General features: G+C 40.1%; 1 protein-coding gene across 1 annotated transcript in view; it reads right to left on the minus strand.

Annotated features, from left to right (window-relative positions):
• The window catches only part of MAST4 (microtubule associated serine/threonine kinase family member 4), a 101,353-nt gene extending 87,448 nt beyond the window's left edge, over nt 1–13,905 (minus strand). Inside the window, exon 1 of the mRNA XM_083353799.1 lies at nt 13,547–13,905. Within this exon, the coding sequence (XP_083209925.1) occupies nt 13,547–13,638 (92 nt within the window). The 5' untranslated portion in view covers nt 13,639–13,905. The remainder of the gene's footprint in view (nt 1–13,546) is intronic.
• Nucleotides 13,906–17,766: the final 3,861 nt, after the last annotated feature.

Below are 17,766 nucleotides of genomic sequence, written 5' to 3' on the forward strand. Positions count from 1 at the left end.
TCCTCTGGAAAGTTTGGGTCGAATTCTTTCAGTGACCCTATTTGCGCCATTCGGAGAATTTTTCTTTATTCCGCCGCGGCCGCTCGGTTGACTGTGACACGCTTTCGAAATTGCCGCCTTTGCGCAACAATTCGCCAATTCTCTGGTCTTCTGTCTATCCCATCCTCGTCGCCAATTGTTTGGTTCTGATAGACGAGGACTCAGAGTGGTTTTACAATGAACGAGTTTATTGAATACACATAAGTCAACTGTCAACTGTCAAATGTTGCAAGCTTTTATAGTGGAACTGTTTGAACTGTAACCAATCATCAGAATCTCTTTTCCCGCTTCTTGCTTATTGTAACCAATGATTGCACCGGACTCTCCCGCTCTAAACCCTGTTTTATTGCAATCTACTATTTTCCTTGTTTGCAACTATTTACAGACACAACAATTGAAATGGGTATATATTTGTTTTTTGTTAAGTTGCCTAATAATTATGCACAGTAATAGTCACCTGCACACACAGATATCCCCCTAAAATAGCTATAACTAAAAACAAACTAAAAACTACTTCCAAAAATATTCAGCTTTGATATTAATGAGTTTTTTTGGTTCATTGAGAACATGGTTGTTGTTCAATAATAAAATTAATCCTCAAAAATACAACTTGCCTAATAATTCTGCACTCCCTGTAGTGGATAGACAGATTCTCCCTGGATCATAGGATACCAGAAGTAACAAGGATGTGAGCTGTAAGGACTTTATAGATATAAACAAACCTTAAATTAAACTCAGAGATAAACATGTAGCCATTACAACCCTCACAACGTCACTGTTATCTGCTATTCCAGTCTGACTGGTCGGCATGCAAGCAGCTGACTTAGTACCAACTGTAGCTTTCAGATGACCAACCTAGTTTTCCAAACAGTAAAAGGAAGATAGAAATACTTTAAAATATTGTAAGATTTGGTTAATGCACAATAGAATGCTGGCTGAGGAATGCTGGGATTTGAAGTCCACAAGTCTTAAAAATTGCCAAGTTTGGAGACCCCTGACATAGAGTTGGTACTCACAGTTGTTCTTCTTGTTTAGATTACCTCAAACAACTATGTTAGCTTTGAAATAATAATGATATTGTCAAATGACTTGGCCTTTTTGAAAGGCTTGAAAACATGGTTGTGTTGTCTTACTTGGGCTCACAGAGGAGCACAGCCATGGTGCTGGTTAGGGCCCTGAAAGCTCACCCATTAATTAACTTTTAACACTGATTTTTAATCAACATTGCCTCTTTTTAAATTTTATGTACATTATGTTATGTATTAATATTGACCATTAATGTGTTTTTGTTTAAATGTGCCTCCAACTGTTTTGGAGGGAAACTGAAGTTTAGATTTGAGCGGGAAAACCAGCTTTAAATCTGATTGGTCACCTCCTAGTGGCGGCATGTATAAATATCTCTCAGTCTGTCGGTTAAGTTCAGTTCTGTTATTCTTGCAAAAAACCATGTTGCATTAGATTGGTCTGGTCCATGTCTTCAAGAACCCACTACGCAACACATTATGCTTTAATATTTTATTTGTACATGACCACAGTCCCTCTGTTGAGAGAAATGGGCAGCTTCAATCTTTTATAAATAAACAAATAAACAAACAAATGGTAATCATTGCATTTTATGTCATAAATAAGTTAAATACCTTAAGTTCTCCCCCACTTATCATTGTGTTTCCACTTACATGGAAAACTGGAAGCCTCGATACACAAACGAAGTTTCATCAGGTTTCCTAGTGTTTTTCAAACTATATTCTGCGTAATCTTTGATGAAATTTAAGAGGGAGGGGGAGAAAGTTTCACTCATACATAGCAATTTTCTATCACTAGAATTTTGCTTTGTGATCAGGGGTTCTGGATTTTTCTTTTTTAACTAAAAAGTTCCACAGTCTAAACGTTTAGAAAGCCCTTTTTTAACACACTGAGTTTGTAAATACATATATCTTTTTAATAGCCACCATGATGAATAATGAAACTGTTCAACTACAGAAGCTTCACATATGAGATTTCTGCTTGCCATGCAGGAATGTTTGTCAGGGAAAAAATATTGGCAACAGGTATATTCAAATCGCTTCCTGTTTTTCAGTCTGCTGCAGATAACTCATTCAAGTGGCCAGGTCTCTGCTGATTTTTTTAAGAAGGAAATAGATGATCATGTAAATAGAAACATGTCTTTGCTCATATCTGAAAGTACAGATTTATGAGAAAACTATTACATCACCTAAGGTTCTTTTTAGTATAAGGAAGTGGAAGAGAAGAGTCATCATACCTAAAGTGAGAATGGAGCTTTTAAAAAAAACCCTGATCTTGGCTTTCTAACATGTCTCTTCTTGCTTCCCAGGTAAAGTAAGGCATGACCTATTTGTTAGTAATCTTTGGGTGGCACAGCATTAGTCATATGATTTCACACACACACCATTTAAATAAAAAGAAAACCAGACAGTCACAAAACTCGTTTAACTGCTTTTTCTTCTGTTTCATTCAGAATAGGGTTATGAAAACTCCCAGTGGCATAAAAAATATTCCGTCTCACCTTTGAATACACCATGCCTTTTGCACAGGAAAAGTTTAACTTAAACTGTATTTATGTTATACAATTTATATTAGTCAAAATAATTCATACAAGAGTCTAAAACTCATGTCCCCTAGGATAACTATAGTCTATGTATATGCAATCAAACAAAGTAAATCATAACTTCAAAAATGTATACTGCATTAAAAAATACCATTTTGAAATAATTAAAGTGTGCATAAGCAAATTGATTCTTGTGCTGGATCATCAAACTCCAGATTTTTCCTTTATCATTTCAAGTAAGGATAACTAATGTCTGTGTCTCGTAGTTGGTTAGTTATAAATTCATAGAATATAGTTACAGGAAGTGGAATATTTTTCAACAACATGTTTTATCTCTGACTTCAAACTAACAATCAAGGTTAATAAGTGATTTTTTTAGAAAGTTATGAACAGACAACAGATTATTTTTCATAATCTAATCAGAATACACTTTTTCTCTAATTTCTTTAACTACATTTTGATTAATCATAGGGATAGCAAAATTGAGACATACTTCAGTCAAGAGAGATGCCCTATTGATTATAAACAACCTATTTTTGATGTGATACTAATACTTTCAAAAAAGGAATAGTAGAGTTACAGATATGTTGATGCTGTGTTGTTCAGAAAGATCAAGGGGAAATGATAGCAGCAATCCTATTAACATGATTTGCTTGGTGTACTAACTACATCCTTTCTTTTTAAGGAAGGTTTGGACGCCATGATCCAAAGAATAGAATAGAATAGAATAGAATAGAATAGAATAGAATAGAATAGAATAGAATAGAATAGAATAGAATAGAATAGAATAGAATAGAATAGAATAGAATAGAATAGAATAGAATAGAATAGAACAGAATAGAACAGAATAGAACAGAACAGAACAGAATAGAATAGAATAGAATAGAATTCCAGATGTGGCCTTACTAAGGCTTTATACTTCATGTGATTTTGATTCTATGCCTATACAACCTAGGATACAATGAAGGACTGTATTAGCTTTTTTGGCTGCTGCCACACACTGCTTGCTCATGTTTAAGTGATCGTCCACTAGGACTCAAAGGTCCCTCTCACAGTTACTGTTTTTGAGCCAGGTTTCGCCTAATCTGTACTTGTACCCTTGGTTTTTCTTGCCCAGATGTAAAACCTTGCTTTTCTCCACATTAAATATCATTTTGTTGGATAGGGTCCATTGTTTAAGTCTGTCAAAATCTTTTTGGACTCTGAGCTTGTCTTCTGGGGTGCTGGCTATTCCTGCCAGCTTAGTATCATCTGCAAATTTGATGAGATCCCTTTCTATTCCCTCCTCTAAGTCATTTATGAAGATATTGAAGAGTACTGAGCCTAACACTGAACCTTGTGGTATCCCACTGCTTATTTCCCTCCATGTAGATGTGGTACCATTAAGGACTGCTCGTTGCGTACAGTTTGTTAGCCAGTTACAAATACATCTGGTGGTGATGCTGTCTATCCCACATTTTTCGAGCTCACCAAGAAGTAGGTCTACTTTGTCAAATGCTTTGTTGAAGTCTAAATACACTATGTCTACAGCATTTCACTGGTCTATTAATTTAGACACTTTGTCAAAGAATAAAATAAGATTGGTTTGGTATGATCTGTTTTTAACACACTTATGCTTTAATAACTTTTTATTTATATTCTTACTGTAATGTACCATGCATGGGAATGGATATCTTAAAAAAGGACTTGAAGACTGTAGGTTATTCAAAAAAGAGTTTACCTAAGACTTTTACAGATTGGCTTAAATCAGTCCTGAAACAGTTTAATCACCTTCCAGTTTTATTTCCTGACTGGCTTACTAAATGATTTCAGATCAGATTATCTACAGGACTTAACCTGTACCTGCCTCTAATTTATTGACATTATGACAGACCATATTGTAAATAAAGGGCTTTTTGAATAACAATTATCTCAGCTATTAAACCTGTTGTGTATTCACATATTAAATGTTACACTTGTTTAAGATTCTAATACACAAGTTCGCGGTTGAGGTAAAACCGCGGCAGCTTTTGACAGCTGTCAAAAGCTGCCGGGTAGCGACTATGCAAGCGCAAGCCGTTTGACAGCTCTCAGCTGTCAAAGACCGCCGGCTACCGTGCAAGCGCTAGCAGTCTGACAGCTCCGAGCTGTCAAGGTGGTCAGACGCCGATTGGTCCGACCATACGAGCAGGAAACCGGCACAGCCCTGATTGGCTGTCGGCCGGCCAGCTGTAGTATAAATAGAAGCGTTGCTAACTTGTTCTTTGCCCGGTTCCTAAATAAAGTTTTTTCGTTAGCCAGCTGTCTCGTCTGCTTCCTTGCAACAGAGCAAAACCTCTTCCTATGGAAGTGAAATTTAGACTGCCCTTAATGTGTTTTTAATACAATGTGGTCTTCCGCTGTGTTGTGCTTTGTCAAACCACATTAGTTAGTTTTTCTATTTTTTAGCATTAGCACCACAAACCCCACAAAAGCAACAAAAAAAAGAGAACAAAAGAATTTCAGTCTCATCTTGCCTAAAAAACAGTTGGTAGCTACTGAGTTAAGAGCCCATTTGGTCTAGTGGTTAAGGCACCAGGCTAAAAACCAGGAAACTGTGAGTTCTATTCCCGCCTTAAGCATGAAATCCACCTGGGTGACTGAGCCAGTTCCTTTATTTCAGCCCTAAAGAGGAAATACAAATACATCTATTTACCAACATACCTACCAATCTATCTACCAGACTAATATGGTGGTTTATACTCCATTATCTTCAGTGAAGTGAAGAGGTCTTCATCCTATAGCAGGTTGATTTTGACTAATGATGATAATAATTTGAAAGTTTGGAAAACGTGGAAAAATGAAATAAAACACAATGAAACAATGAAATGGTCTCTGAAGGCTTAAAACTTTCCTCCCACATAATCCAAACTCCTTCCAGGAAGATTTGAAAAAATGAAAGCTTTTAGTGCAGGGGTGTCAAACTGCTGGCCCATGGACCGGATGCATCATAGTGAAACCGCGCCTACCCCATTGCAGGCAATGGCAAAAAAGTCCCAATACGTTGCAACACGTCACACTGCTCTAGTGAATTCTTTCCTTGCATAATGCAAGGTAACTTGGGTTTACTCAGAGATGCATTTAATTGGTTTTTATGGGCTTTCTTATGAGAAACTTAAGGATAAATTCTAATCATTTGTGCACACGTTCTGATCTAAGAAAGATCTCTGGAAGCTGCCTTAAGAGGGCCATCTGTTATAAAACCACTTTTAATACTCTACTGTTCTTGATTGCCTTTACTGTTTTTACTGAGTTAATCAACCATGAGAGATTTGCTGACATGGTTGGCTAGAAATATTTAATAAATAAAAATATACATAAAGTACTACACTTGGGCATAAAGCAACTTTTCCATGAGAGGCCCAAGCATATGGGAAAACTGCCAACTTTTCCTCCCAGTGGCAGCTACTTCAGTATCATGAATGCCATTAGGGAAGGCACAAGCAGCTGACAATGGAGGAAAGTATTAAAAGCCCTTGTATGCCTACAGTACATCAAAACTTATTCTGATATCAGACTATACATTTAGAATAAATAGCCAACTTTTCTTCCAATCTTTTTCTCTAACTTTGCTGTTAAAGAAAAACAATTCCAAACAAAGGAGATACCCTGGCCTGTGCAAGATGTAAGTGGCTACGTTCAAATGGCCCAAACTATGTTTAACACATGAAAATTAAATTGACATGCAAAATTAGTTTTTATAAAACTTGAAGCTACTTCAAAATATTTGCAAATACAGGTAGGCCTCAACTTACACCTCTTTATTTAATGACAGTTCAAAGTTATGACAGCCTTTGAAAAAGTACCATACAGCCAGCCCGTCCTCAAAGTTACAACCTTTGCACCAACCCCATGATCACAATTTTGGTGTTTGACATCTGACTTACATTTATGATGGCTGCAATGGCTTGTGGTCAATGATCATGATTTGCAACCATCCTAGTCAGCTTCCAACAAGCAAAATCAACCGGAGAAGCCAGATTTGTTTAACAATCATGTGTGATCACTTAAATGTGATGAAAATGGTTATAAAATTGGATCCAGACAGGTGATGACTCCCTCCCTTTTTAATTACGGTGACTTATAATGGAAATTCCAGTCACAGCTGTGGTCATATGTCAATATCTTACCTGTGTGACATTTTCCAGTCCTAAGAATCTGCCCAGAAACATGAAAGGTAAATGAGAAAATTGTCTTTTCATATTTTGTTGAGGTTAAAAAGCAACTCACAAAAATAAAATTAGCAAAATCATTCTTCTGGAGACTAAAAGAAACAATCTTAGGTCCAGTTAAGATGTAATTGTCTCAGGCTATTCCTTCCTTTTTCATTTATCTCCTTTGTGTCCACTTACATGCCTGGCTTCTGCACCAATATTTTGGCATATACCGTATATACTTGAGTATAAGCCAACTCGAGTATAAGCCGAGACCCCTAATTTTACCCCAAAAAACTGGAAAAAGTTATTGACTCGAGTATAAGCCGAGGCTGGGAAATGCAGCAGCTGGAGGCTGGATCCCCCGAAAGACGTCTCTGCTGAGATGAGAGAACGGGGTGGCAAGCCGCCGAGAGAATGGGGCGGTGGAGTGCTCCGCCGAGAGAATGGGGCGGCTTGCTGTTCTCTCGGTGCAGCACGGCAGAGGCTGGATCTCACGAAAGAAGTCTCAGCCGAGAGAATAGGCGGCAAGCCTCCACCACCCCATTCTCTCAGCGGAGCGCTCCAACGCCTCATTCTCTCGCTCAGTGGAGACTTCTTTCGGGGGCGGCAGTGGCTGCATCCCCCGAAAGAAGTCTTCGCTGAGAAAATGGGCGCTGAGACGAGAGAATGAGGCGTCTCAGCGCCCATTTTCTCGGTGAAGACTTCTTTCGGGGGATGCAGCCTCTGCCGCCCCCTTCTCTCAGCTGCCCAGCTGAGAGAAGGGGGTGACAGAGGCTGCATCCCCCGAAAGAAGTCTCCGCTGAAACGAGAGAATGGGGCGGTGGAGCGCTCCAACGCCTCATTCTCTTGTCTCAGCGCCCATTTTCTCAGCGAAGACTTCTTTCGGGGGATGAGAATACGCCTCATTCTCTCGCTCAGCGGAGACTTCTTTTGGGGGATGCAGCCTCTGCCGCCCCTTTCTCTCAGCTGCCCAGCTGAGAGAAGGGGGTGACAGAGGCTGCATCCCCTGAAAGAAGTCTCCGCTGAAACGAGAGAATGGGGCGGTGGAGCGCTCCAACGCCTCATTCTCTCGTCTCAGCGCCCATTTTCTCGGCGAAGACTTCTTTCGGGGGATGCAGCCTCTGCCGCCCCTTTCTCTCAGCTGCCCAGCTGAGAGAAGGGGGTGACAGAGGCTGCATCCCCCGAAAGAAGTCTTCGCCGAGAAAATGGGTGGCAAGCTTCCACCACCCCATTCTCTCAGCGGAGGCTTGCAGAGGTGGCGGCGGAGCTGCGCGCGCAGCTCTCCAAACCGCCGCCGCCCGTTTGGAGAGCTGCTGCCTTCGTCCATGTTTGATGAAAGCAGCAGCTCTCCAAACTGGGGGGTGGAAGTTCTTTTTTTTGTTCACTGGAGTATAAGCCGAAGTGGATTTTTCAGCCCAAAAAGTGGGCTGAAAAATTCGGCTTATACTCAAGTATATACGGTATTTCCTTTTACAATCAAATAGTGAAACGGTGGTTTATCAATCTTTCTACATAAATAGCAATCTGATTATTCATGAGCATTCAGACTTGTTCATTTTGAGATTCTTACATATGAATATGGTGCTGTGTTGATGTATTTTGTTATGAAAACATGAGTTTCCCATGGAGCAATTACTCTTTCATTAACATTTTATCTAAAAAAATGTTAGGGAAAAAAATTCCTTCACCTTAGCACAGTCACCAATTTTCTGTGGCAGATGTCCAGGGACTGAGTTTCATTCCAAACCCCTGTTCTGCCTTCAATTTCCATTACAATACAAAATGTTCTCCTGTTAAGTGTTATTTTTACATCCCTCCAAATCCAAAATGAACAAAGAGGTCAAGGCTTCCTCTTTATTATTACTATTCAAGTCAAGACATAGACCAACTGGAGAGCACCCTGAAATGCATAATAATCCTATGTTGCAACTCATCTAGGAAGCAAAAGATGCTCAAGAATTATATTTTGACTCAGATGTAGGCAAGAAATGGGCATGATAATCTATTCTAGAAGAGAATTAATGTTTAACTTAAGCTTTCAAAAAAGTACTCATTGAGTCCTGCTGAATGAACACAGACACCCTACTTATAGCTGAAATCAGTGCACACAATTCCTTTAATGTTGAAATCTGTTAATGGTCAGAAGGGCCTATTCCATCAAAACCACAGGCTATGTATAGAGACTGAATATGCTGCTGTCTCTTCTGATGTTAAGCACCAATTGGGATGTAATCGTATCTAGAACCTGTAATCATATCTAGAACTTAGATCCAAAGGGAAGAGAGTTCCTTTTTGCTTGTAACCTCAAAGGGCAAACTGTTCTTACCTCAGTATATTTTAAGGTTCATAGTTTAGCAGAAGATGAGAGTGTAAAGTTGTGCAAGAGAGATAAAAACACAAACTATTAACATAGAAAATGGACAGCCATATCCCATTCACTAAGGCAAGTACTACTCTATTAGAGAACACAAAAGAAAAAAAAGCATTGCTTGCTCATAGCATTCTTCAAGGTCTGATATGACATTAAAACAAGTTATTAATAGCTTGCATAGTTACCATTTAACAGTTCTAACTTTGTGTTTTAAAGCAGTACAGTTAGTCCCATTCTGAGCAAACAGTCAAATGTTTGTCTAGCTTTAAGAAAAAAGCTTTCAGTATACATGTAGAGGGCATACATTCAGACGCCACTAAATATTTCTCCATGGAGGTGCTCTTGATCTACTGCTTAATACAAAAACATCTGTAATTTGGTCTGACTACATCTAAAGCATTCAATTGCAAAATGAAATTTTGGTATATTCAGTGATGGTATTCTATTTTTCCAGACTATGAGAAATAAAACTGGTTGCTCGTATTACGGAAGATACAAAAATAAAAAAGTTGACATTACCTGTTATTATGAAAAAAGAAATAAAAACCACAAAATACTACTGCTCAGCACTATTTGCCTAAGTGATTGCTAACGAAAGACAGACTAATAAAAAGGGAACCCTACAGAATGCTTTCAACATGCTATACATTGTTATAAAGTGATATTTGATAAGGCCTCAAACATAGACAAAAATGCAATGTTCTTTATATGTATAGGTAGTCTTTGACTCACAGCCACAATTGAGCCCAAAAGTTCCATTGCTAAGCAAGACAGTTTGTTAAGTGAGTTTTACCCAATTTTATTATCTTCCTTGCTAGAGTTAAGTGAATCACTGCAGTTGTTAAATTAGTAACATGGTTGTTAAGTGAATCTGGCTTTCCCATTGACTTTGATTGCTAAAAGGTCACAAAAGGAGATCACATGACTCCAGGACACTGCAACCATCATAAATATATTCCAGTTGCCAAGTGTCCAAATTTTGATCATGTGACCATGGATATGCTGCAACAGTCATAAGTATGAAAAGCAGTCATAAGTCACTTTTTCAAATAGTCACTAAATAAATGGTTGTAAGTTGAGGACAGCTTGTATTGCAATCAGATCCACTAGGTCACATGCAGACTTGCATTCTATAATTTATTAGGAGGAAAGAGAAGGGAAGGGAAGGGGGGAAGGGAAGGGAAGGGAAGGGAAGGGAAGGAAGGAAGGAAGGAAGGAAGGAAGGAAGGAAGGAAGGAAGGAAGGAAGGAAGGAAAGAATTGGTATATAGTATCCATTCCTAATGTGAGTGAGCTTGTGATACGCGAACTTCAATTTCCAGAATTCCTTGACTATTCTTCAGAATCCCTGAAAACTATAAAGAGAGAGTCTATAATTTTGGAAAGGCAGAAAGCAAAGGGGATAAGAATTCTCATGTTAAGATTAGGAATCCTTATAAAGATTGGTTTTAATGTTGACACTTTTATTTAAGTTTTAATTACCGTAGCTAAAATGAATGGACTTTATTCTGGCTTATGATTATAATAAAGAGTTTTATGTTTTCATTTATTTATTAAATTTGTTTGCCACTCATCTCGCTGAAAGCGACTCTGGACAGCTTACAACAGGGGTGTCAAACTGCTGGCCCATACGCCGGACACATCATGCGGAAGCCGCGCCCACCCCATTGACGGCAATGGCAACAGTCCCGATACGTCGCGCGACGTCACGTAACATCACGAGTTTGACATGTCTGCCTTACAACATCAAAATAAAACCACACATCTATATCTATACACTCACATATAAATGTATAAAACCCCAATAAAATCATAATAAAAATACAAATTATAGCTAAAAATAAAAAATGGGGAAGGAACAGAATGTTCAGGGGAAGTGGGAGCTGCTATTAGTCAGTAAACCATCTCTGGTGTCCTACTCCCCCACTGGGGCCCAAGCCACCTGCCAAAGCCAGGGTATTTTTAGGTAGAAATCATTTTTCCTGATTCCTAACTTCAAAATAATAACAAGGGAATAGAGTTGATGAAAACAACCCAAGAAAAATAAATATTTCCAACAATTATAAAAAGAAAGCAATTTGATCCCAGCATAATGTTCAGATCATTACCATTTGTTCTTATTTTAATTAATGTCTCACTGATAGCAGTTAATCACTAAAAGTAGTGGTATAGGTTAGGAAACTCAGTCATACTGAGTCAGACCACTGGTCTATTTCAATCTTAACTGGCCTTTTATGTCTATAGCTTCACCCCATACCAGAAACCAAAGAGTAAACCTCTATGCAACAATTTAACACTCAGCTACATCTCCTTCTGTGAACTTCGCACCATTCTACAATTAGTTACTAAAATCCACTCCAACTTTTAAATGCTACTTATCTTCAGTATAGTCAAGTGCCAGATTCTGGACTTGCCACCTGGTTTGATTATACTCAACTTCTCATGCATGTATTTTTCTTCCATTGCCACTTTTATCGTAATTTATATAGCTACTAAACTTTTGTTGTTTGCTTTAGAGCTGTAAAAATCAATTTTCAAATCATTTATTATTAATTTTTAACCACAGCTGTGGCTTATGAAAAATGGATTTAAAGCCAAGGGAGCATTTTATACATAAGGACCCTGGCATGTTGAAGACTGGAAACATGTTCTGACCCATATCTTCTATGTTTTAGACAGATACTTGTATCGAGCATTTAATTCTGGACTGCTGAATATGCTGCCCAAAGTGTGTTGTATCAGTATAAGAATATGAAAGTGGACATACAAGAAGAAGGAGGGTGGGGAAGGGCATTTGCAAGCCTCTTTATTTCAGGTTAAGATAAGAGGATAGGATAGGATAGGATAGGATAGGATAGGATAGGATAGGATAGGATAGGATAGGATAGGATAGGATAGGATAGGATAGGATAGGATAGGATAGGATAAGATAAGATAAGATAAGATAAGATGATAAGATAAGATAAGATAAGATAAGATAAGATAAGATAAGATAAGATAAGATAAGATAAGATAAGATAAGATAAGATAAGATAAGATAAGATAAGATAAGATAAGAACCACAAGCTGTTTGGAGCATTCTTCAGGTCTGTATAGCTGAACATTATCTTTAGAGATCACAAGCTAAGCATAGTAAATCAGACCTGTTGATCAGTTTTAGTTTCCCTTCATACTATATCAATCAATGTCTCATTTATACACTCGCTACACAAACCTAAACCTTAAATCTTAAATAACACAAAACCAAAAGTTAGACTATTAATTATGTAAACATATTTCTAGAGAAAATTTAACTGAAAAAGAACCCCAAGCAATCACCACCCCCATCACCCCCATCTACTACCATAAGGATCTTAATTGGTCTTTGTAAAGAGATCTCAGTTTACCTAATAAATATAATAATTTGCTCATGTTCTTAATTCAATTGCTTCCCAAAAATCAAAATGACTGAAATAAGGAACAATTGGAAAATTTCTTAGAACATCTATCTCAATTCACTGAGACTTTGGTGAGCAGTAATAAATTACTATACAGTATATGCAGCAGTGTCTTCCTCATTCATCTAAATCTTTTCAGTGTGTTTGTTCAAGGATAAGTGGATATAAATTGTAAACATGTTACTTAAACTAAGTAATCACTACTATGAGAAAATACATGCCCATTTGGAATAGTTTTTTGTTCTTGAAACAATTCTTCTTTTACTACCACTTCAAAGTTTTTTTTTCTGCTTTGTTATTGCTTTGTTGCATCTGCTACTACATTGCTTCCAACAGAATAAGAAAAGTAATTTGATTTATTGTGCATATAAATTAGAAAATAAGACTGAAATAATTACTATGTCCTTAATAGTCTCAATATTACTCAGCACACCCTACTATCAAATAGCTAAATAAGCAACAGTACCAGCCTATTCTAAGTTAGATTTAGGTAACTCTAATCACACTTCTAAATAAGTACATATTCTGTAACTATTTTTAACTGTCTGCCACGGTTAAAAGAAAAAAATCATAGCATTAATAAAGCAGCAGGTCATTAGGTTTTATTTTCTACAGGTAAGAATTTGATCAAACTTGAATTTATGCTTCAACTTCCATAAGATACTATTTAAAACAATAAAATTTATAGAAGCTATTAAGTTCAAAACTTTCATCCCATTACCTATATTTAAATTAGCCAAAAAAAACCCCACAAATTATTAACTATTAAGTATTAAAAGCAGCATGAAACCTGAAACAAGTCAGGAAGTTACTGAAGTAATATTTACCTGCTTTTCTATCTACTTGACAGTAGTATTTGGAAAAGAATTGTGTACATTATTATTTTTTTAAAAAAAACAAACCTTTACAATATAGGTAATAGACAAGTCAGTAGAAGAGTATTTTGGATTCTGTTTTACCTTTGTGTTCGACGGAGCCTGTTTCCATTTCTCAAATGAGGCAACGTAAAGTTTGAGAGGACAGTCCAAATCGCTGGATCAGACATATCCATATACTCTTTCCTTTAACACACCAATTATTTAAAAAAGTGGAGAATAGAAAAAAGAAAATAATCCCAGTTCGATTGTCGCTCTCACCACTAAAATTGTAAACATTAACTCGACTCAGAACAATATTAACATAGATCAAACAGCTGGGTACTTTAGATGTCTAAAGTAATAATAATAACAATGCAATATTTAAAAATCCTCTTCTCACAGATTCAAAAAAGTCTTTTCTTTTCTCTCTACACTTTCTGTGTTTCTAAGCATTACAATAGTTTTTAGACTCCAGTTCTGTTGAAACTGTTCCTGTACGTGTGATTCAGCCAAGGTACTTTGTCATCTGTTTGGAAGATACCATTCTGAGCCAGCAAGTGGGGGAGCTATAGTATTTGTTCCTTTTATAATTTTCTGGTTATTATAGGTTTAGCATGTAATTCTACTTTAAAAAGTATCAATACATAAAGAAAACTTTTACTTTTTAGCCTTCTTTAATATCAGCAAAGCTAAAGACCATACAATTACTCCCCCAAGTAATTTTTGGAAATGAGTTTATCTCTCAGGGATTTTTCCAGGACTTCAATCTATCATCATTGAACTTGGATTTCTGATTAATAAAAGATTGGAAATTAAAACAGTATGGTTTACTATGGAAGGGGGAAAAAAGGTCTTTCTTCTTTAAATTGCCTGCTGCAGATATTACTACAGAATTCTAGGGAGACATTTATTAAAAGAGAGGAATTTAGTAAAAGGTAAAAAAAGAAGTGTGAATAAACCATTTCGTCCAAATTAGAGGAACTTATAAATATTAATATTTTTCTACAGATGAAAGATGGTTTATTGAAGTATATTCATCCTGTGATAATCACTTACATTCAAAGCTAAACACTTCATTATTTGCTCGCTCAAAAATATTATTTTTGTAATTTTTTATCAAATTACAGACAGTTTAGGAAGGGCACTTAGTACAGTACTGTATGAATACCAAAAAATAATCAGTTTCTTTAAAAACCTAAAGAAAAGTACAACAGGGAAGGTTATGTTCATATTCCTGCATTTGTAAATTTTAATTTAACATATTTGATCATATTCTGACTGCCAAGACTAAAAGTGAAATTGGAAAAACTAAAACATTTTACAGTACAGATGGAGTAAGCAGAATATAAGAAGGAAACTGCCTCAGTATTTTCCTGCCAAGCGTTCCACAACCTGGACTTAACCACCCACTCCAAGATGAGTATAATCTCTCTCAGAATCTTTCTCAGACACATTCATGCTGTTATATTCTCACAAACAATCCAGAATTTTGGGTGGGGTAGGAGAAACTATTTAATGACTAAAAGGACACACCCCGAAGTTTCTTTCACTTTGAAGCACCTTCATATTTACTCAGACTGAGCTTTGCCCTCCAGGTTTCTGTGTGCTTCACCGGCCGTGGGCTCAGGGTAGGGGCGAAGGTGTGGCAGTGGTCATACGGGAGACCTTATGTCCGCAGAAAACCACTGTTGTACAGATGGGCGGGAGTGAGTCTCTCCTCCTGAGGTGTGGCCCTGGGGCTCAGTTGGGCTTGTTCATACCTACCTCCCTCACAGCTCGGACGCCTTGGTGGAGGCCTGGGAGAGGGCTGCCACTGAGGCGCTTGACCGTGTTGTACCCTTGTGACCCCTGATCCGGCGCAGATCCCGGTGGGCTCCATGGTTTTCTGTGGAGTTCCGGGAGATGAAGCGTTGGAGATGGGGTCTGGAGAGCTGTTGGAGATCCAGCCGATCCGAATCTGACCGATTGCAGTGTTGTGACTCAGGGCCAGCCTGTGGGCCCGACAGCCGGGTCCGATGTATCGGAGGACTCAGATGTGGGGGAGGAGGGAAACGAACCGGCTGATGATGATTTGGAGACTTTGCAGAGTCCTCAGCCGGGAACCTCTTCTCAGCTGTGTGAGCCCGAGAGTGCGGAGGATGATGACCCACAGCTGGCCCTGTTCAAGGACGCCCGACGCAGGAGGCAGACGAGCAGGGACAAACAAAGGAAGGCTATGGGACTCCTCGGGAGGAGGCACAGGGAGACCACGCCCTGAGCTCTCTATAAAAGAAGTGTTTGGGGAGGGGCTAGTTGCTGAAAGCAACTTTTTCTTTGAGAAGTCAAGCTCTTGTATTTTTGTAACAGTGTAATTAAAACTTGGCAGAAGCCTTTTGATCTTGGACGCTTTCCAGTCTCTTCCTTGGATTAGGGGTGCGAGAAGAGGGCTGGTTCAGAACAGTTTGCTTTCAGCCACCCACCCCTTAATACTACGATGGAGCAGCTTCTTGCCGAGAATGTCCAGCTCAACCAGCAACTCACCTTGCTGGCCACTCAGGTGGCACAACTGCAGGCTCAGGTACATGCTGCCCCCCCACCCAGGAGGAAATGTCAGATAGCTATGCCGGATAAATTCGCTGGTAATCCAGAACTGTTTCCTGCCTTCCTGGGACAATGCCAGCTTTATATCAGCGTGAGAGCAGCTGATTTCCCCACTGACCGAGATAAGGTGGGATTCGTGTTGAGCCTTCTGTCGGGAGATGCAGCTCGTTGGGGCACGCCTCTGTTGGCACAGCCTAGCCCTTTGTTGGATAACTTTGGGGGGTTTTGTGACCATATGCGCCTCATGTACGAGGACCCGATTAAGGCACAGACGGCCACCCGACGCCTGAAAGCTTTGAGGCAGGGTCAGCGCCCTCTACAGGCCTATATCAGCGATTTCCGGCTGCTTAGCCAGGATTCCGCCTGGAATGAGGCTGCGCTCGTGGATGCCTTTCAGGATGGCTTGTCAGAGGAGATGTTGGATGAGCTGGCCCGCGTGGACATTCCCTCAGACCTGAATGGGCTGATCCATCTTTGTCTGCGGATCGATGCCCGGCTGCAGCAGCGTAAGAGTCGCCGTGCCACCCCACAGACCCCTGCCGCCCCTGTTGTGCGTGAGCCCCCGGTCCAGAGGGAGGAGCCAATGGAGCTGGGTGCCGCCAGGTCCCGTCTATCGGTGACGGAAATGGACAGACGACGATCGGAGGGGTTGTGTTTTTACTGTGGGGACCCTGGACATTTGGCTGCTTCTTGCCCGAAGAAGCGTCAGCGGGCGTCAGTGACCAAGCCTGCCCTGAGAAAGTCCCCTGCTTTGTTATCGGGAAACGGCCCGAGCCCGATCTAGACGGTGTGAAAGATCGGGCGACCCACAACATCCACACCGAGCGACGCCGTTCCGACGGTGCCTGTGAACCTCCACGGCATTTGATTTTGGAGGCACGTCTGATCCTCCCTGGCAAGTCAGAGGGGATTCCAGTCCATGCCTTAATTGACTCTGGGGCTACCACTAACTTTATGGATTCGGCCTTTGTGGCCAAATGGGCTGTTCCCCAGTGTCCAGTGGATCCGCCCATGCTTGTGGAGACCATCGATGGTCGAGTGCTCCTGTCCGGGCCTATCACGGCCGCCACGCAACCCGTGTGTATGGCCATCAGTACCCATGTGGAGGCCATTCAGTTCTACGTCACTTCGGATCTGCACTTCCCCGTGGTCTTGGGACTGGCGTGGCTCCGGGCGCATGATCCACAGATCTATTGGTCTCAGAACTTGGTCACCTTCCCAAGTTTGCAGTGCGTGGACCACATCCGCCATATCTGTGCCGGCCAGGTGGAGGGTTCCTCAGGGGTTTCCTTGCCTCCCGAACTGTCCGACTTTGCTGACGTGTTCAGCGAGTCAGAGGCGGACCAATTACCCCCGCACAGGCCCTACGACTGCTCCATTGACCTAGTCCCTGATGCGCCTCTCCCAGTGGGGCGTTTGTACTCCATGTCGGAGCCCGAGTTGGCTGCATTGCGGGACTTCCTGACGAAGAACTTGGCTCGTGGTTTCATCCGGCCCTCGTCCTCGCCAGTGTCTGCGCCCGTGCTCTTCGTCAAAAAGAAGTCGGGCGAGTTACGGCTTTGCTGTGACTACCGGAAACTCAACGCTATCACGGTGCGTAACCGCTACCCGCTGCCCCTCATCCCCGAGCTCTTGGACCGACTCCGGGAGGCTAAGATCTTCACGAAACTGGACCTGCGTGGAGCTTACAACCTCGTCAGGGTTCGGCCGGGTGATGAGTGGAAGACGGCGTTTGGTACTCG

This window comes from Vipera ursinii (genome assembly GCF_947247035.1).
Source record: "Vipera ursinii genome assembly, chromosome: 2".
Classification (NCBI taxonomy): Eukaryota; Metazoa; Chordata; class Lepidosauria; order Squamata; family Viperidae; genus Vipera; species Vipera ursinii.